The sequence below is a fragment of the Haemorhous mexicanus genome, chromosome 1 (genome assembly GCF_027477595.1).
Source record: "Haemorhous mexicanus isolate bHaeMex1 chromosome 1, bHaeMex1.pri, whole genome shotgun sequence".
Taxonomy (NCBI): domain Eukaryota; kingdom Metazoa; phylum Chordata; class Aves; order Passeriformes; family Fringillidae; genus Haemorhous; species Haemorhous mexicanus.
Genome location: NC_082341.1, coordinates 43,647,874 through 43,668,436, shown reverse-complemented (window position 1 = coordinate 43,668,436; position 20,563 = coordinate 43,647,874). Strand labels below are relative to the sequence as shown.

Here is a 20,563-nt window from a genome sequence, read left to right as displayed (position 1 = left end):
GTTTTCTGTTAAAGAAACACACATGTACAGAATAAAAGTCAGTGGCTATTGCTGCCCCCCTGAATAAATGAAGCTTCTCATCATACTGAAATCTCCATTTCCAGCCTTTAACTAAGTTGTTTCTAATACCAGATAACAGCTGGATTTATTAACTACACTTGGATAACACATGATGCATTCAGTGACTCAAGTTTAATAAGTACTTATTCCACTGCAAGGTATTTCACTTAATGTTACTGGAAGTGTGAAATACAAGCATGACCTAATTACTAGTTATACTTGTTATTGTGCTGGATAATAAAAGCCTAGAGGCATCAGTTCACAAAACAAGAAGCTGAAGTAAAATTGCACAATAAAAGCCATCATTAACTTCAGAGCAACTACACTAAATTTAACAAATGCCTCAATGTTTAGTGGTAACAAGCATTTGGAAGTACTTCAATTAGAGGTACCTCGAACATACAACAAAAACCATTCTACAGTGGTTTTTCTTATCTATAGTTTGCAGATTACTGTCATGAGGTCACAAAGTCATCTACAGATTTGATCACAGCATTACATACAATGATACCCCACTAACTGATATGCTTTCAGAGTAGTATTAAGCCACCATCCCCCTTGGCAAAGTGACAGGTTTCACAGTTGACAGAAAAGTTTTTGTCACCACTATCTAGTTCAAACACTTACAGTACAGTCCAATAATATATTCATTACTATTTAAAAGAAAATCTATGAGACAGAAGCTGTTCAATCCAGTCCCAAAGTATCCTGGCTTGTAGCTGCAAGAATGCTACTGCTACATTCCAGCAGCATAAAGTCACACAAGAGCATAGAGTACATGGGGGAAGTCTGTATTACTAAGTTTCAAGTCTGTACTTGTTATTCTGTCGCAGTTTGCAGCGCTAAAAGGTTGGGATAGCAGATACAGTGACACCCAGAAGTCCTGTGCCTGACCTATACCTGAAGGAAACTTTGAAAGACAAATGCCAGTGCAAGAAATATTAATCTAAACCCAATCTTAGCTATTTCCTGCATCAATCTAAGAAGCAACCTGTAGTTGTGCGACAGGGATAAACTGCATCCATAAAATTGCTCTCTCATAAAACATTAGCCTGATGTCTTGGAGCTCTTCCTGATCTGCAGAGTAGTCAGCTGTGAAACTCCCCAAACCAAGTTTGTTCTCATTTCACTAACAGTTCTCAGCTCAAATAGAAAGCCAGATTTTAACAAGGATGGCTATGGGAACATCTAAGGAATATCATGCAGTTGAATTCAAGGGTGGCCTTGCTTAAGTGTTACACATTAATTAAAACCACATTGTTGTGTGGAACCACAACAATACTGGAGATAAGAGAACAGTACAGGAAGTGTTTATTAGCACATGACTTGAAAACATCTTGCAAGATGTTTTGAGAAAGCCAATCGGGACCATACTGATTGCTTTGCAAAAGCCTTGAAGTTTTGTTGGGTTTTTTTCTGCTTTAGGTACTGGTGTTCCTAGAATGGGATGACAGTGACCTTCATCTATAATTTACAAGGCAGCATGTTTTGGCCCCATAACCTATTCGTGATTTGGCAAAACAGTATTTAACAGACACAGGATTACTGAAACATGAAGGAAATAAAGACAATAAACAAAAGTGTAAGGACCAACTCTTGTCCTAATGCAAGCATACACCATGGGTTCTGATAAACGTTTCATCTCTACAGCATCATTTGTTAGGTTAAAGAAGCTTCTGTTTTGCCCAGTGACACTGGACCTGTTTACTGATTCAAGCCTTAGCAGTTGATTCCATAACCCCCAAAATATCTAGCTTGCAGTCAGATATCATCAACACAAGATTCACTTGTAGAGTAAGAGACAGAAGTGACATTTCAAGTGATACTTGACAGATGCAGTTTGTCCTATGGTAGGTCATTTACCTCAAACTCCTGGTGGTTCCATGAGATAACATTAGCACTACCAAGTTCTCTGTCAATATTAAATGCTCTCATCTCAGACTCAAGAGTATCTCTCAGTTCTTCCCGTGTTTTGAAGTTCCAAATCAAGTTTGATCTAGCATGATCCTGAACAAATCTAAGAAAGAAGTTACATAGTTTAAACCCCTCAAAACATTATCTGAAAAGCAGACAGGATTCAGCTAGCAGACTAGGAGAGATTGTTAGCATTAATGGACCTTAATTAGAAGGCAGAGAGCAGTGGTCTCCAGGTTGCTACAGTAATTAGTTGTTCAGTTGTATACTGTTTTGATAGACATGGAGGCCAGCCTAGACTAAAGCATGCCTGCGTCATCCTTTAGGGCTCAGTTTGCCATCTGCATGTAATTGATGACCAGGAGACATGCAAGCGATTCACTGTAGGCCAGTAAGGGCTACAGGTAAACAATCCAGAACAGCAGACATGCACATACCAGCTTTGTTTTAAACCAAAAACAACATATAGTAGCTTATGCAGTAAAATAGAAGTTGATGTCTCAGATGTCACAAAACAGTCAGTGGACATTGTTTAGTAGCAGCTACCAACACGGACTTTGGATCCAAAGACTGAGAATGGACTTTAATACCAAAGGTTCAGGAGCACACAAATCTTCCTTTCATGAAACTGTATTTGACATCTAGAAACATCAAGCAGTTAGGTTAACGGAACTTCCCCAAGCTTGCTTACATAGTTTATTAGCCAAACCAAGCTTTATTAGTCTAACACAAAGGCTCTAGCCACAGTGATATTTTTTTTTCAGATGGAAGCCCCTCCCTTGTAAACTTTGACAGCTGTAAGAACTCACAGGTAAGCAAGCTGCATTTAGGACCTGTGGCACTATTTGAAATCCAGTACACATATGCTTTCTCTTGCCCTGCTTTAAGCTCATATTTATTCCAATTCAAGTTACAACATCTTCAGTAGCTTACAGGTACCACCAAACTACAATACTTTACAGTGCTACTTCACTTGGCCTTCAGTACCATGCAGATTTGCACCTGCCGTTTGTTATTTATTCTTCCTTTTGGTTAAAGAGAAAAAATTATGTAGTTTGATGATATTTCAGAAGCTTTCTAAATTCCTCCTTTGCCTAAACACAAGTGAAATCTTTAAGTATAGCTTAGAGGGTTTTTAGTAAGTAGCTGGTACAAAACACTTGCACTGTTTCAAGGCAGGCAGAAAATCAAAAGTCACAGAAACTCAGAAGATATTAACAAAAATGTCTGGCCAGATAAAAACTTGTATTAACTTTAGTATTTTCACCTGTAATAGAAGAGATCCCAGTTTGCTTCTATTTTTATCCTTTGGCGCCGTTTCCTTAATATCACTGGTTTTTGAATCATGTTCTGCAAAATAAGCAAATGTCATAAGTCAGTATAGGCAGATTTCTCCCATTTTTCCCTTTTAAATTAAAAGGCTATATTCTTTACACTCCTTCAAAAACCATACTAAGGTAAGCCTCATTAATAATGGCTCCTTTTCTAGCGAGTAGCAGCAACAGACTTTCACAAGTGTTATTTACACCAAGTTAAATCATGCCAGAGAAACTTTCAGCTGTTTGACACATCATTTGTTTAGAAGCAAGTTATCCCTGAGAAAAGCTCAATTCCCACCACCATAGGTATTCATCAGCTCCAAAGCTGATGGAGGTGAAAACTCACATGAAAAATGTTTTGCCCTTGAAAGGAAAGAACTAGAGGAAGTCACAAAAATAAAACCAAGACTGACTTGGTCACTGAAAGATTCCCTATTTTTATGAAGCATGAAATCACTGTTATCATCTACATGAGGTATCACATGCAAGCAGAAGTCTGAGCAACAGAGTCCACACAAGTGACAAGAGATATACAGACTCACCATATTGTTTCTGTCCTGATTATGAAGAAAAATTGGAAGAAAAAGAAAAACACATTTAACACTTCAGAGTCGCTGAAGTAATTTAAAGCGGTAGCACCAAACTTGCTACTACATCTTCCAAGCTACACTTGCACACATTTGCTGTGAAATGATACACCTCAGAACTCCACAAAGAAAAATGACTCTTTAAATTCAGTATCTAGACAAGGTGTTTAAAGTCCAATTTGACCTTTCACTGTTTTAATTCACCATTATTTCACAAATATTAGTATCAAACTTCTGCACCACATTCATCAAACTTGAGCTAGATTTTCATAAATTAAGGCTTATGCTATATCAGAACAAGTACAAAGGCATTTTCAATACTCTGCATTGTGCTTTTCATCCTTCTTTGGGTGCACAACAGATTGTTTCACTTCCAGAATGCATAAAAACAAGCTTAGTCAATATACTAAAGAAAGTTGAGGGAAACACCTCATAATTGAAAGAGCTTGTCATTTCGAACATGGCAATTAAACTAAAAGAAAAAGGAGACCAACAGACTCAAGCAATGCTTAAGCTCTCTTCTTACAATATCAGACCAAAACAGTAATTTATGACTTCAGTCTCAATCATGACCTTAGGTATAGTCTTGTGTTGCCCTTTAAGCACTGAGATACCTATATTCAAGTGAATCCTAAGGTGGTGTCCATGGCAGGGGGAATAGAACTAGGTGGATGCTTAAGGTCCCTTCCAACCCAGGTTATTCTATGATTCTTCAAGAAGGCTCCATAGCTAAAATATCACTGGTGTAAAGCATATAATTTTGAATGCAAAGAATATTCTATTTCATTTAAATATACCTCAAAAACTAGTTTTGCCACATTTCAAGGAATTTTCTCCGACAATCATCTTACAAGAAATGCATATAAGCTGCACTGCGGCTTGATACAGTTGGCTAAAGCCTAATACGTATGCTGAAGGAATTAATTTGCCTGATTTACATTCTCCCTAGATCTTATTTCTAACCCAAGAATAGTAAGCACTAGAGAGTTTGCTAAAAGGAAGAAGAACTCTCAAATCACAACACTTCTTTACTATTTCAATGTGTGTTCTGACACTCAGCTGTGACTTAGTCAAGTTACACTAAAAAAGACATTCAAATACTTTTACCTCTTTTTGAGCTATGCCCATTCGATCTCTCCAGTGCATCAAGACTAGATCCACCTTCTCTTTGGCAAATTTTTCAACTTCTTTTGCAGCTTTTCCAGCCAGTCTCTGCCACTCTGGCACTTTATTGAACTTGCCATACTGATCCTGCAGAATAAAACCAATTGCTCAGTTGTGGGTTATCTTTGGCTGCAGGTCAATGCAGCAGTCAAGGATCTGTATTACACAACTCACTAAGACAATACATCTATATAATGGAATAGGAAAGACAACTACAATTACTTACAGTTGCAATTTTTAAGTTATCTCTAACATGCATTCTATCAGCATCTTTTTCAGGAACAGGATCAGCACTGTCAAGGTATGCCAGCAAACCTGGTGGCTAAAAACATTTAAAACCAGTGTAAAGACACACGTGGCTAATTAACAGAAACCAACACTTTAGGTAAAAAAACAATTTCTTAAAATCAGGGATTTCAATTTATATTCTACTCTAAAGTGAGTATGTAAGGCTCTAGCACTTTTTTTTTTTTTTTGCTGTGAGTAGTAAAATGCCATCATCCTCAACAGAATTGCTCAACAGAGACATATTATTGGCTTCAATGCATCAGAACTCTTGGCTGTATCCCATTTCTTAAAGCAGCACTTAATGCATCTAAAGAATGCAGGAAGAAAAGAGTTGATCCCAGGGCAATACTGAGAGAGATGAATAACACTAGAATCCATCCATATCCTCTGAGATGGACTAAATGTTACATGCGACATTGGAGATGAGACAGGCTTTTTTTGACTAAGCTTTCCATAAGACAGTGTTCAAGATCAGGACAGTATGCTCTGCCAAAAATGAAGGAACTGCTATTTTGAAATTAAAAGCTAGTAATTTAACATAGATAGTTTAATAAATAGTGTTGTAAGAAATTATCCTAACTTCACTGAAGTAACTTAAGCAAGAAGCATTCAGGAGGCTGTAAGGGTGAAATACCATATCAACAATCAGCATATGGACTAACAACATATAGATTTAACCAAGTTACAAGCAAACAAAGTTGGACAGGCAAGGCATGAAAGCATGGACAGAACTTCTAATACCTTAATTTCTTATTGGCACAAGGAAGCATTAGAGACATGCTTACAATGCGTCCCACATTTTTGTCCTTTTAATCAAGAAAAATAAGTCAAGACACCTTATTTTTAAGTTTTGTGTCAAAGTGACAGGAAAGTAACAAAATTTTTAGAGTATAAGATGCTTTGAACCTCATCAATATCCTTTAATTAGCAGATGCCAGACTGCTGATCTCCCAGGCAAGACCTTCCCCTTAAAGGAAAAAGGGAATATGTTTACTATATAGACTGTCCCAACTTTGATACTGCAAGCTTTCATACTTTATTTTTTGGCTACTCCATATTTCATTTTTACTTACCAAAATACGTTTCAACAAATTCATAGCAGTTTTGTTCTCAGCTGTCCAGAGGCCAACCAAATGTCTACTTAACTGCCTGAAAAAGCCACTGCAAGTTAGTACTTTAAACAGATTTTTAAACCACTAAACTGTCACCCTTACCATGCTGATGAAATGAAGATGAGCAAGAGCTTCATGCTCTTGAGTGAGTAAGAGCACAAAGCATTACATTGTTCAAGGATATGCTTAGCATGCTTTAAAGTGTTGCCTTTAAGAAGTTCCAGTGAAGTTAGTGGAACAGTAGCAGCACATGCTTTTTGAGCTAGACCTCAAAGAACACTTGAGCAATAGAGCAGAAACATCTAATAACCAAGTGTAAGTTTATCTAGCCAACCTTACTTAGCTAAAGTTAAGACGCTAGAAGCCATCAAGAACTGCTATATGATCTACTTGAAGTTCTTAATACTAGTTACTGACTAGAAAATACTTTCTGGGAGCCTGCCTTCTATGCCAACTGATGCTTTCTGCCAACATTTGTCACTAGGATTCTACTGCACTGAACTGAAGCATTGCTAAAAGCACATTGTAAGTAGTAGCACCAAACAGAACTAGCATGACAGATGGTTTCATACCCGCTCTCTCCAGGATGACATACAGCAACAACAAGCTCCACTTGTCCCTACATTCCTTAGCAACTCTAAGCACTTCAGGAATTCACAGCTAAAGCTTCTATAATCTTGTGTTTGGGTGGAATTAATTGAATCATCACTCATCCTCCACAGCATACTCTCAGAGATCACAAGTTCTACTGACTGTTGTTTCAGGGAATAATATCTGTGAGGAAACTTCTCTCTCAGATAGGATGGGTGATCTTAACTGCATGCAAGATGTCTGAGATGTGCACACCCATTTTTATACAGTTGTACAGTACAAGTTGAAACTTTTTACAAGTTCCAAACACTCTACTTGCCTTTTCTTTCCATTAATTAAAAAAAATAAAAATCAAAACTTGAGCCAAGCACAAGTAACCAACCCAAGCCCACCTTAACAAAAAAAATAATCAAGGGTTCATCAAGTTGCTGCAGTCTCAACATACCAGCTGCTAAAGAAAATATTCTCCTGGAGAACTGCAACTTTTCTTCCTTGACCTCCCAATGTTTGCTAGGCCATTACTTAGATTTTTTTAAAACGTGATATATCAAGTGAGATGGACATACCTATTTGTAAGCATCCTCTGATCTGTGCTTATTGTAAACATAGCAGTGTGCAAGTGACGAGGTAAGGCACCTTCACTGAGGGCAAGATCTTGCATTTTGGAAGCAATCTCTTTGTCTCCTTCCTTTGGAAATAGGGCAAGATGATTACTAAGGAAAGAATCTTAGTTAAGCTGCTTTTATCTCAGTCTAAAGTTCCAAGGCCTTCTTGACCATCAATTATACCAACTAATATTCAAAAACTAGAAGCTAGAGTATGATAGGTTTTAAGTGAAAGTTCCCAACAGCAACTACTCAGTGCTGCAGTAAAGCCACAGAACTACCAGATAACGGGTAGTTGCATCTATGAGGACAGTAACTGAAGAGGGCAGGATGCCTGTCTCCCATCATACATCAGGAGGTTGTAGCAGCAGTACCATTTTCACACTGCAATTATAAACTAGGATAAAACAGAGAATGGCAGCCACACATAATTGCTTGTTGCTTGACTTTTGCCGACTGTAACCACTTAAGATTAATGGCTACTGTCGAGTTTAGACAGCCACATGGGTAAGACCCCCACTCACTCAAGACACATTAATTGCAATGAATAAGAAAAAGCTTTTGCAGCACTTTCACTCATCTAAATTACAGGACTTTTAATAAACAACATAGTAACTTTCAGCTAACATTATCAGGTGCATTGATGGAAACGTGAAGATTTGGAATACCTCTATTTCAAGTGTTCATTCACTTCCATTCCAAGAAAGTACTAGATGGATTTCAGATGCATAAGCCATTGTGATACAATGAGGCACTAATTTAAGCCCTGAATTCCAACCCAGGAAATGTCAAGAGTCAGTTAGCAAGGTCACCCTGCAACAATCATGAGCAACCCTTGAAAAGTATGGACTTGGCCCATACATTATGTGGTATGGAAACTTAAAGCCAAAGCAAGAACAGAGGCTGACATCACTAGTCTGCTCTGGGACACTACTGCTTACTAAGCCCAGTCCCATTCCACCTGGCAATGCATCCCAGGAAATATGACCTTTCCTCCTTGAAGTACCCTCTTAACGTGCAGAAGTCTGGTGGCTCTGAGGTATGTGGCTGAGCTACGTACAACATTTACAGCCAAATCTTGACTGCAGTATGAAGACATGCAAGGCACTACCTAATGTCCCAACTCACATGCTTTCCAAACCCCCAAGTGTAAGACAAAGCAAGTTGCTATATTAAAGCACTCACAATTAAGCAGGTGCTCTGTTCCTCACTTCCAACTTGCCCCTCCCCACTCCCCACTCCTGGTAAGCAATTGCACTTCCAAAATAGACAACACATATTTTGCATGCTATCCCAGCTAACACTGATAAAATCTCACCTCTATTATTGCCTTCATCACCAAACCTGCTCCTTTCACAATTGCCATGGAAGGGTGCTAGAACAGAATGTTAACAAAAAAATTATCCAAGTGCAAAAACTGAAGATTAGATCATCTGTGATTCAGTTTCCTTAACTAACGTACATGGCTGTTCTACCTCCAATTCAGTTTGGTGAAGGCTAGCCTTAAAAAGAGTTCCTACCCTGTATCTTTGAACAAGCATCTCTCGTGCAACTCCCAGACAGAATTCCTGGCACTGAGCAGCAATATATATCAGAGAAGCTGAAATAATGCTGAGGAAAGCAGCTGACACAAGCTGACACTAATCAAAAGCAGAAGAAAATACTATTTTTACAGTAAGAAGGCATTAACATTTTAGCTAAAAATGCTACAATCCTTACAGGTTTACTACTGAAGAGGATGTTACTCTTGTTTTCTGACTCTTAACTCTCATTTACTGAGAAAGAAACAAAAAGGCAGAAAACTTGCCAATCAGGGGAAGATCTGTGCATCTGTTGAATCTATCCTAAAGTCCAAGTGGTATTTTACTGTGTTTTTGGAAACAGGTCCTAGGCAGTCTATTCTACAATGATTTGGCATATCATTCACCACAGAATAATCACCACAATCTGATACCCGAAGGCAAAATAATGGGCCACTAAAACATTCAGCAAGATAGAAAAGATTTAGGCACATTAACCAGCTGAAGCCAAATCCATCTTTCAGTAAAACAAGTGAAATTTCATGCTCACTGATTACCTGAAGCCTCTAAAAGTAGTGAAAAGCAAGTCTTACCTGAAAGAGCTTAAATAGTGTTCTTCCATTAGATGCCACCATTTCCAACAACATGTCAAACTGCTGCCCCTCAGTAGTCTCACTATATGGAGCACATAGGGCAAATGTCAGGAAGTCCAGAAGTGAACTAATTACTAGGGCACCTGTCCCATGATCCTGAAATTAGGAAGACAGGTATGTAACTCAGATACAGTGGTCCGAGAGTATTCATGATGCTGAAGGTGCTCTTCCCTGTCATAGCATTAAAATAGTCTGTAAACAAAAACTATGGGTTTAGAATATTCCATTACTCTGAGTATGGGACTATCCTGGTAAATAATTGGTTTCTAAAGCATACTGGAGACTCAAAATACTTTTATCTAGTTTAATCCCACACATATGAATTTACACTATTCTTTTACTTAAAAGAAACATCCAGTTTCCATATTAAATTTGCAAACATTTGTTGCAGGTCATTCAAAATCTGTGGTATTGACAGCTATGTCCTAACCTGTCAAGATCCAATCTTAATTAGAACAAACTTCAGTGCCAGACAGAGCTGTATTTTCAGTTGTAGGTGCAACACAGTCAAAGATACATCTCAGCATGATAAAAGCATTTTCACTGCAATTCGGAAAGGCACCTACAGAAGCTTAAATCTGTTTCCAGAATTTGACTTACCACATGGGAATTGAATTTCTCTAGTAGATTTTCTAGAAACTTCTTTGAAGAAAGAAGGGAAGCTTTGTTCAACTGCTCCTGCCTCAAGTCATAGTCATCATGCATGGGCTGTAAAAAAAGTATTCACTATGCAGCCACATTTCAACTCTCAGTTCTTAACAAAAGCCACTCTTTCTACACACAAAACACACATCGTCCTTCAAGTTCAGCAAGAAATCACTGTATAACAAGTTATTCCATGTCTTGAACACACTGCAAGTTGAATGGTAGTCTCTATTTCTAAATCTTTCAGTAGTCTGAAGTTGACATATTCCAAAGTGTAAGAACCTGAAATTTAATACTTACACACATAAGAGCACACAGCATGTCAATAGAGGCATGGGTTACTCCATCATTGTTCCTTTTGAGGGCTTTCACAACCTTCACTCCTAATCGTTCTCGAAATCTTTTGAAAGGGAAGCAAAACCACTCAGATCAGAGAAGAAACTAAAATCTTAAAGTTAAGATGAAATCTAATCAGTGGCCAAGAGGGGTCTGCTCCCATTGCATTTAGCAAGCCAGTACCTTGATATTTTCATAAATTTGAGATTCCTGGTAGGAAAATATTGACTTCACTGTTAACATGCCAAGAACATTCATCAAAATAAAGATGTATCTGTGTAGTTACAGGATACTATTTAAAGAGAAACTGAAATTTATAAAGGTCTCAGACGAAGCGCTTTTGTTACTCTTCCTATCATTCTCTATAATATAGTTGCTCTATATTTCCTAGTCAAAAATATTTCAAAGAATCTTTCATTTTCAGAACAATAGACAGTTTTTCTGCTTCCTTATGCTATTTAAGACAAACTCCAAGTACTCCATACATACTACAGAAGTACAACCTCAACACCATTTTATTTTGTGTTGAACTGAAGATAGCAATGACATCAGCATACTTTGAGACTGAAGAACTGCCTACTTCAAGGAGAGATGAAGGTACATGTTAAAAATTTTTCCACTAGGAAAATCATTAAACCGTATTTCCCTCAAGACAGAGTATTTAGCACAAGAAAAATCAGCTTTACTTGCAAATGATTACCTGGGATTCTCAACTTGCACGAAAACCTGGCAGCCTCATACTACTGAAAACCATCATGTAGAGAGTCTTACAGTCCTTTTCAGAAGGGAATTCCATTTCTCACTTTTAGACATAAGTTATTAACAGAAGTTCTAGACCTATTTTCATCTACTACTTCCAAGCTTGAAGAGACTTTGCACTTACTTTGGAAGCTGAGTAAAGGCAAGGAAGCCTGCTTTTGAAGCCACTAGTCGTCTGACTGCTTGGAATTGGCTTTCAAGCTCTGCATTAGATGCTGCGATATCTCCCTCTTGGGAGAGCAACGCTGTTATGGCATTATTAATGAGCTTCTCCTTGTTTTCTGAGAAGAGACCCTGGTTAAAAAAAAACCCAATCACTAATTTCTTTCTGCATTAGCAACATGTTAAAAGGATGGGTAAAGGCTCTATTCTTACATCTTGTGTAACTGCATGGAGGACTCCACTGTAGGAAATGTTAGCATTGAACCTGAACACAGCATCTGCAAAGTTACCATCTGGAAAAAGACATATCAAAAGTTAAGTGTACAGTACCTGACTCAATATCTGGATGCTTTAAAGAGCAGTATAAACTCACGTAAGAAGCATTAGCTTACTTGGAGGAGCAGCCAAAAACTTCAGATGAAGGCTCTCTACTTCTTCATCCACAGGCATACTGAGTAATCCCCAACGCTGGCCTTTGTGTGTGGAGGTCATTTTCACACAGACATCTCTATTACCAGAGGCTCTCACTCCGTCCAACAAGCTAGCCAGGAGAGAATCTCTGGGTTGGGACAATGACACACAAATACAATTTATATCAGAGAAGTGGTGCCAAAGCAACAAATTATAAGAGAAATGGGGAAAAAAAAAAATCACATCATGAAAGGCAGCAATATCTGGAATCTCTTACCAATGCTACTGCCAACAGCTACACCTCTGGAAGAAATCACTAACTTTCAGTGTTCCCTTATGCACTGTAAGGAGAGAGCTGACTTACACCCAGTTTAGCCAGCTGCAGCCTTTCACTAATGGGATCAATTCTAGATTATCTGTTAATGAGTGACACATGTTGTTAGCCAATTCATCCCTGTGCTTTCTGCAAAAGCTTACTTAGCAGGATTAGACTGTATTACAACTGCCAGTGCACTCAGGGTCTGTTCTGTTGGTTGTTTTAAATAGAATCAACTAAGACTGTCTCAACCAAAGAGCTCAAAGGGTTCACAGCCTCCGCATTTCCATATTACCTGGACTTTGCTTTCTTCCCTTGTTTCAGATATACTACTTAACCATGTACAGCACACACACAACTATACTGCTTAGGAGAAACAGGCTGTATCTAACTGTCCAACACCCTTTCATGTTCATCAGAAAACTTCTGGGGAGATTTGCTCAAAGTTAGGATGAAGGTATAAGGGAGAGATTTAGTTCCTGTAATAAATCTTAATTTGTAAGTGGCAGACTGCTAGAACAGCAAGGCTTTGAGTTTACCCCTCCAAGGGTCAGAGTTTATAGAAGCTGAGGAACTGGAAGTGCTACAGTAGTAACTCCTATTTGAATCTGTAATGCACAGAAGCTCCAGTTACCTTTCTGTTGAAGAGTATTTTCGAATTTGTCCTTTGATGAATTCAATGGTGAAAAGCTGGGGGTTTTCACAGTCACACACTATTGCAAATACCTGAAAATAAGGGACAAGGATCACATTAATGAAATAGTGTTATTTAGGTGCTCCACAAATTAAGGCTTACATACACTATCAATTCCTCTCTTTTAGAGCCTTTATTTGAAGAAGTGGTAGTGAGAAAGAATGCCCCTTACCTCGCCTAAAGGCTTCAAAGTTGCAATATTGTAGGTAGCTGGATCCCTCTCAACTAAGCAAGCTTCTGTAAGAGCAAGTATTCTTTTCACAGGTTCCTTGTAAAACAAGAGAGAGGCATGCTTGGAAAGAGAATACTTAGTACCTAATAGGAACCAAGTATGTTCAGTCTGACAGCCTTACCAGGTGCCTAGGTGTTATTTTTTGAACAACAAACTCTGCTAAAGATGTTATAGATTCATCATTGCTGTACTTTCCAAAGCGAAGGTTCAAGTATTGCTCAAATTCTAGGGATTCTTTCCTTATCCGCAGAGAGATGCCTATGAAGTTGCCAGCATGGTCTATTGCACTCTTGATAATTTCCTCCCTCTGCTCAGAGGCGAATAGGTGCTGCAAATTTTGTCAGGAAAAAAAAATTAACAGGTGAAAAATATGGCACAGCTGAAGAAAATCACAGTCCTAGAAATAATCCTCCACTATGTACCTAACAGTAGGGAATGTTCAAAGCAGCTGGACTGGCCTTTACTAAGTGCATGATATAGACAGGTATTTATTACACAGGAGATCCACTATTAACTTTACATTTACCTTTAAAAAGAAAATCTATAGCAGCTATTCCTACAGGATACCCTGCTACACATTAGTGTGCCATTAAACTTATGGTCTGCATGACCTGCCTGTCCACCCTTGGCAACAGACCCTGACAGCCTGGCAGGAGTAAGGACCCAGAGAAAGCAACTGGGGCTACCGCTGGTGATCTTCAAGGTTAGGGCAGCTCTAGAGGATCAATTATGCATTGCTAATTTTATGCCAAAGAAAAGCATGCTGCAATACAAAAGACATGGAAACCCTCATCTAGTCCTATTTTGTTAGTATGGCTACTGAGGTAGCCATACCTGGGAATTAATTTATGGTTAATAATATAAAGATCCTTTTCAGTTGTTCAAGTACAGTACACAGAAACCCTATGATTTTAGAACCAACATTACACTGCAATATTTCCCAAGCAAAGCTGCCAAGTAATCAGATCACAGCTCCAAAGAGGCAATGGCATCACTGATCAATCCATTTCTGAACTGAATCCCTACATCAGTTAGGTAGATTAGTAACACACTATTGTAAATTTGAGAAATGACAGAAAATTCCACACCCACATTACATTCATACTGACTACCTAAAAAACTAGATATGTCACCCTTTCTAGTTCTTAAACATGCAATACACACACACACAAAACCCCCCACACCAAAAACTGTAACCAAACCCGTATCAATACCCTCTCAAATGTTTTAACTAATTTCCTTTCCTTTTAGGATCAGTCCCTAAGCCTTGAGGCTCCACAACTAGTGTCCCAAAGATGCACATACTTGTATGCTCCCACTATGATGAAGCTTCATTATTAAATATGCAGCTATAAATATCCTAAGAACCATACCAAGATATTTTGATTTAATACTCACCAATCTACTAAACCCTCCATAGAGGATACAGAAGCCTCCCTGATAGCCAGTAATATCAACAAAGCCTTCAATATTTCTGTAGTCATAGGAGCACAGGACCTTATTTGTTGCAGGATCAATTTGGTCAATACCTCCAGGAGTCACTTCCAGAATCACAGGTTTCCTTGTATCACTCCAGTGATGCTTATAGCAATTATACCTCTGCAGGGAGAGCTACTTTTAGACATCTATGCACACTCCTTTACTAGACAGCAGTACTTCTCTACTTCGCTAGGAAGTTAAAAAAATCGTATATTTTCCCTTAATGCCGTTGTATATATTAAGAACAACATGAAGCAAAGGAAAGTAGCCATAGCTGTCAATTGGCAAGGAGGTCACAGCTTAAACAATATATGTCGAAGTAAGAACATAATCCCAAAAGAGCCACTCCCAACGGAAGTAAATTCTCTTGTTGCAGAAGGCGGTCTACTCACAGACTTCAACAGTGTGGTTAGATGAGGAAATAGCATTTCCACCAAATGCTGTTATTCAGCTAATTAAATCAAGTTATGGTAAGTTTGTCTTGTCACTGTAGTGAAAATTTTTCATCTCCTGCAGTCACATTTCATTACAAATACAAACTTACTTTAGCCAGCAGAAGTTAGAGTTCTGTTCTAAACTACATTAAGACAAAGGGGATCCCCATATTCCAGCAGTGTTATACTGGAATATAACAGTATAACACTGTTATACTCATACCTGAAGATTTATTCTATACAATACTTTGAATTACTTAAAGTAATTTTAATCACTTGAAGCGCTATCTTCTATGACCAAAAGACAAATATACAGTCTAGCTCTGTAGACTGCATTGCTTACTGCTGTATTACCACAATTCAGTGAATGCCAATCTTGTCCGTAATCTGACCTATAGAAATCCTTCTAGGAAGCATCAAATGTTCAGGATGTTGTGCAGAAAATATTTAATTAGTAAGTAAAGCAAACATTGACTAACATGAATCAATGTTTTTCTCCTCTCCAGATAAGAACTCCACATAGCTCAGCCCTGTATTTCAACAGTAACATTCATAGTCCATTGTACAAGTATAACACTCAGGCAAAGTGTTGTACACTTGTACAAGTATAACACAAAGTGAGCTCAAATATTCTACTGGTAAAGAGGTCCCCACTGCTTTTGAATAAACTCAATTTTCTCTTCTCAAAGACTTCAGATGCAAATTCACAAAAGCTATTTTAGGTAGCACATATAGCACAAGCATTAAATACATGAACAAGGCAGAAATCTGAGTCTTTAGATCATTTCCTTAAATGGCACATGATACAGGTAAGCCAGACACTCACCCGTCCTGTGATTTTTCCTTCTGAGAAGTCTGTCCTGAATCTCTGTTTTTAAAAAAGTTAACAGTGAATGAATGCAAATATGACAACCTATCTATCCAGAAAGTCTACATTTAAGCTGATTCTCATATTAAGCCTCCTCAGAAGGCTCACCATACCACTGCAGTTAATATATTCAATATTTGTAGCTTTACTCACTCCTTACAAATCATACAGTACTTGCTCCAACTGACACTAGATCAAGATCATTAACATAACAGCTCAAAAAACTTGCCTTCCTACTTTTTATGCAGGGAAAGAAAGCATAATACACTAGCACAAATGGTAACTGAGTACTTACTGCTTGTTTGAAGAAAATAAAAATAAAAATCTTACCAGTGCCTCTGTAAGGAGTTCTGTTCTGTGCTCTGTGGAAAACTTAAGTGTCTCCGACTTTTTTCCACTCCCTTTGCGAAAAGTGAGATTAAATTCTGTTCCTTGTCCTTTTCCAACAGGAGAAATAGCACAGATATCTCCATAAGGCCACTAGACAATTGAAAGTAATTAGGTTATACTGTTAGTAATTTTAAAGCTACATCTCCTCCCCTCAAAACCCCTTAGAAGCTATAATAACCCTGTAACAAAGTGACAGCTAGCATGCTACGTGACAGCATAAACTTGAGCTTCCTATTTGATACTGGGCAAAGTAACTAAGTGTCCTGACTCCCTTCAGGGACACAGCTCAGCAGTGATCAAATTTACCCTGGTTCCGAAGGAACCAGCACGGCCAAAGGCAAACTGCTAGCTGTTGGCCAATAAAGAGAAATTGCCTCGAAGTACGAAACCCTACCGGGTATTTGTAGAGTTGGCAAAGGCAACACAGACTTTCTGTTATGTGTACTTTTGTACACAGCTGCCACACCTTCTGGCTTTTCTGAGATCTTGTCACACTACATGGTTTCTTAAGCCTAAATGCCACTATTCACTCTGGATAATGAACATAAATCAAAAACCGACTTCAAAAATGACAGTTACCTGATTTGTAACTTCCAGTGTGTTGGGGTTGTACGTGGTGATGGCATGGGTTCCAACTGAAAAGACTCGTTTATATCTAGAATACAAAAAAATGTTAAGTTTCTCCAGAAGTCACAGGAAAACCCATGCTGAACTGCAAAAATGTTGTTAAGATGATATACACAGATTTTGGTTAGGAAATGGATATGAAATTTTCTTTGTTGTTACTTAGAGTTTACCCTTAGAATATGTTAAGCTCTTCTGTTCTATATATCCATAAAGGGGACGTACAAGTTAAATACTACTAAATAGATTTACTTATGCATACCTTTTCCTAAGTTAGTGGCTAAGGCAGGATCAAAGACTCATGGACTTGCACTGAAAGGTACTACCAGACCAGAATAAATTTTAAGAAGGCTACACAGGTAGGGAAAAAAATCCCCCCAACCATTCCTGCAATAGTCTAAAGCAACTGTCTGAAGCTGTCTCAGCCAACAGTTTTAACACAAAATCCAACTTACACAACTGCTCACAATACTGTACCAAGTCAAAGTACTACTATGGCCAAGCCTAATTTTCTTCATCTTGAGGGAAACCAAAGCTACCAAACTCTAGAAAGACTTATATCACCAAAGCTACAGTCATTGTACATTGATATCACTGATATGATAACTGTCACAGGGCTTAAAGAATAGCAAGGTAGTTGTGTTTCAAGTGTATCAGACACAAGCAGCAGTCAGCTAAAGCTACAGAATTCAGATGCATCAAAGTCTTACCATGGCTTAATTTCTTAGATAATCTCCAAAATGTACCCTGAACAAAGACTCTTTACATATTTCTGAATCTGAAAGTTTTGAAACATAACTAAGCAGAGTTTGAAACAGTAGCTTATTAATAATAGCTTATTACTTGCACAAGCCATGTTCTAGGGTGCTTCCATCTGGAAGCCATCTGCCCAAAAAGTAAAGCCAAACCTGAACCAGAGCCAGTACTAGTAAGTATTCTCTGACTACAGCAACAGCATCTTAACATGCATGCCATTCTTGAACCAAATAAAAATACTTTGGCTAGTTGTCCACATTAAAACTGATTCAGTGTAGGAATTTAAGTTTCAGTTCTGGGTAAACTGTGGGTTTGCTTGGAAAAGATATTAGCAACCAGATGCTTAATTAATCTGAAGCTGTGCCATGTTAGACTGCATCAAGAACCAGCAGATCACTTCTTCCATCCTTCTCTGCATTCTTGTGCTGCAGTCCTTTCTTCTCTCTCACTTGACAGGTCTGCAGAACAAGCCATCATTTCTGTATAAAGTCAAAACTTTGCATGGGCTTCAAATATATTCAGGGCATCTCTCACGTATCCCTTATAGCAGGAAGGTCAAGAGAATCTATCTGACAGTCAGGCAATCTCAAATCTTAATACACTTCCAATTTCCATTATTATTTAAAAAAACAGTGCAAGTTGAAGCCTTTACTGGCCCAAAGTTTACTCAGGAATTAAAACAAGTGTTTATTTTCTTCAAAGCTTAGGAACATCTGTATTGAACTGATTGTCCACCTTAAGGATTTTTAACATATTTGCAAAACCTATTTGTTTTTCTATATAGTTGAAATTTCCTTATTTAAGATGCAGGTCAAGGAAGTAATGAAGCAGAATGTTTGAAGCTACTCTAGCTATTAGCTATACTCTAGCTATTAGCAGCTACTCTAGCTGCTAATAATTTCACTATATTCAGCCTGTCAAAGAATGCTCCAGTCCTTAGTGCATAAGAAGAAACACACTGTTCCCTCTCCTCTTGTTGCACAATTTATATAAGTTTTCTGTCTTTTATATGACTTACAAATAAGGTTCATTTAAGTTCTTTAGAACAGCATATCACAAGTAATAAAGCCCTTTATTACTTGCTCAAGGTTTTGTTTACTTACTGAGCCTACTATGAGCCGCACAGTGCTTTGTGGCAGAGTAAGGATTTGTAACCATTACACGTAACTGAAGATCAGCTTCCAAACATCATAGCCCCTTCCTTTTCTCCCCTTATGCTCAAGCCTACATTTCAAGATCCGGGAAGCATTTAATATCCAGCATTCTTAATATGTGCTGGGACAAGGAACACAAGACAGAACAGCAGTTTTGCTGAGTGCCATTTCCCTTGTTTCCTCTCCTTAGGTAAATTCAGAAGAACCAAGTCTTGTTTCATGAACAGAGGAGATTCAGAAGTCAGCGCCTACATGTGGCCTACTCTTGTTCATAACTTCACCTATAAATATTTAAGAAAGGCATTCATACCTCCAGGACTTGAAAAGTTTTCTATTAATTATCTCTCAAACTACTCTGCAGTACTGTCTAATCCCAGGCTGTTTTGAGAAGAGTTGAAGCAAATGTCCTTTTCCCCATAAAAAGGCTATGGCCTGTTCACTAGTTATTTCAAAGCACTGGAGAAATCTTTTTAACCACAATGAACCTGGCAGATAAATTTCATACCACCACACAAAACAAAACACCACACACTCAACAAAAAAAAAATCTTCATTAATTTTACAGATCTACAGAAACACTGGAGCATCATCATGTGCACTACTGGAAAATACTTTATGGACACACAAAGCCCATATTCATAGTGACTAATTCTATGAGTAGTCAAAATGATTCAGCCTCATTTAGCACCACACATTAAGTTACTGGTTTTTTTTATGTTATACATAGATTATACTGAGAATGTATAACTATGACCTGAGTGGACTCAAGAATTCAAATAGAAAATTACTAAAACCCAAATAAGCTTCTGTTGCAACAAACAAGAGGCAACTACTTACTAAATACTTCTTTCCCCCTCACTATAAAAGAATTAACACATCACTGAATTTTTAAACTAAATCTGTTCTAGACTTTAGACTTAGCCTGGAGTCCTATAAGAATTTTATAAATGTAACAGAATGTTACCATCAAGGTTCAAGATCTTGCCTCAGGCTCTTTAAAGAGAGGAATTGGGCAAAAGAAGAAATTTGAGGTTTATATATTTGATTTTCACCAACTGGTTCAAATCACATGCACACTACTTGCACATATGCTGCAGAAAATTCTGAGGAAGAGACTAGACATTTTCAGTTGGGGAACAGAAAGATTAGGAGGGACAAACTGCTCTAATATTCCTCTGCAATATAGAATCTTATTTTTATTAAGTTAAGTAGTTTATTCACCCATGCCCATTAAATTCCAAATGCATGGATCATAATTCACATAAGACTCAATTCACACAAGTACCGGATACAATTCTACTGAGAAAAACTTAATATTATACGATTTCTGTCAAGTCAATTGAAACTCTGACTTGGTAGAGGAAAGATTTTGCACTCAGAGAGCTGCTCAGTGTAGTCTGAACTCAGAACTACCCAGAGTTTTAATTTTTGCTAACAAAAAAGGAGGGAGCTCTTTGATTAGACATTGAAGCAACCTCATTTTCTTCAAA

The 20,563-nt window shown here is 37.9% G+C and overlaps 1 protein-coding gene across 2 annotated transcripts in view; it reads right to left on the bottom strand.

Annotated features, from left to right (window-relative positions):
* Positions 1 to 20,563, bottom strand: part of DNAJC13 (DnaJ heat shock protein family (Hsp40) member C13) — a 57,006-nt gene that overhangs the window by 27,365 nt on the left and 9,078 nt on the right. The window contains exons 3-23 of one of the 2 annotated variants that reach the window (XM_059847569.1): positions 17,119 to 17,194; positions 16,480 to 16,629; positions 16,108 to 16,149; positions 14,767 to 14,967; positions 13,490 to 13,696; positions 13,309 to 13,404; positions 13,077 to 13,168; positions 12,108 to 12,274; positions 11,929 to 12,008; positions 11,678 to 11,847; positions 10,759 to 10,858; positions 10,414 to 10,521; positions 9,754 to 9,909; positions 8,959 to 9,015; positions 7,602 to 7,723; positions 6,406 to 6,481; positions 5,271 to 5,366; positions 4,988 to 5,131; positions 3,836 to 3,850; positions 3,242 to 3,324; positions 1,924 to 2,077 (exon numbers count right to left, since the gene is read on the bottom strand). In XM_059847569.1, coding sequence (XP_059703552.1) covers positions 1,924 to 2,077; positions 3,242 to 3,324; positions 3,836 to 3,850; positions 4,988 to 5,131; positions 5,271 to 5,366; positions 6,406 to 6,481; positions 7,602 to 7,723; positions 8,959 to 9,015; positions 9,754 to 9,909; positions 10,414 to 10,521; positions 10,759 to 10,858; positions 11,678 to 11,847; positions 11,929 to 12,008; positions 12,108 to 12,274; positions 13,077 to 13,168; positions 13,309 to 13,404; positions 13,490 to 13,696; positions 14,767 to 14,967; positions 16,108 to 16,149; positions 16,480 to 16,629; positions 17,119 to 17,194 — 2,392 coding nt within the window. The remainder of the gene's footprint in view (positions 1 to 1,923; positions 2,078 to 3,241; positions 3,325 to 3,835; positions 3,851 to 4,987; positions 5,132 to 5,270; positions 5,367 to 6,405; positions 6,482 to 7,601; positions 7,724 to 8,958; positions 9,016 to 9,753; positions 9,910 to 10,413; positions 10,522 to 10,758; positions 10,859 to 11,677; positions 11,848 to 11,928; positions 12,009 to 12,107; positions 12,275 to 13,076; positions 13,169 to 13,308; positions 13,405 to 13,489; positions 13,697 to 14,766; positions 14,968 to 16,107; positions 16,150 to 16,479; positions 16,630 to 17,118; positions 17,195 to 20,563) is intronic. The other variant, XM_059847575.1, reaches the window with a different exon arrangement.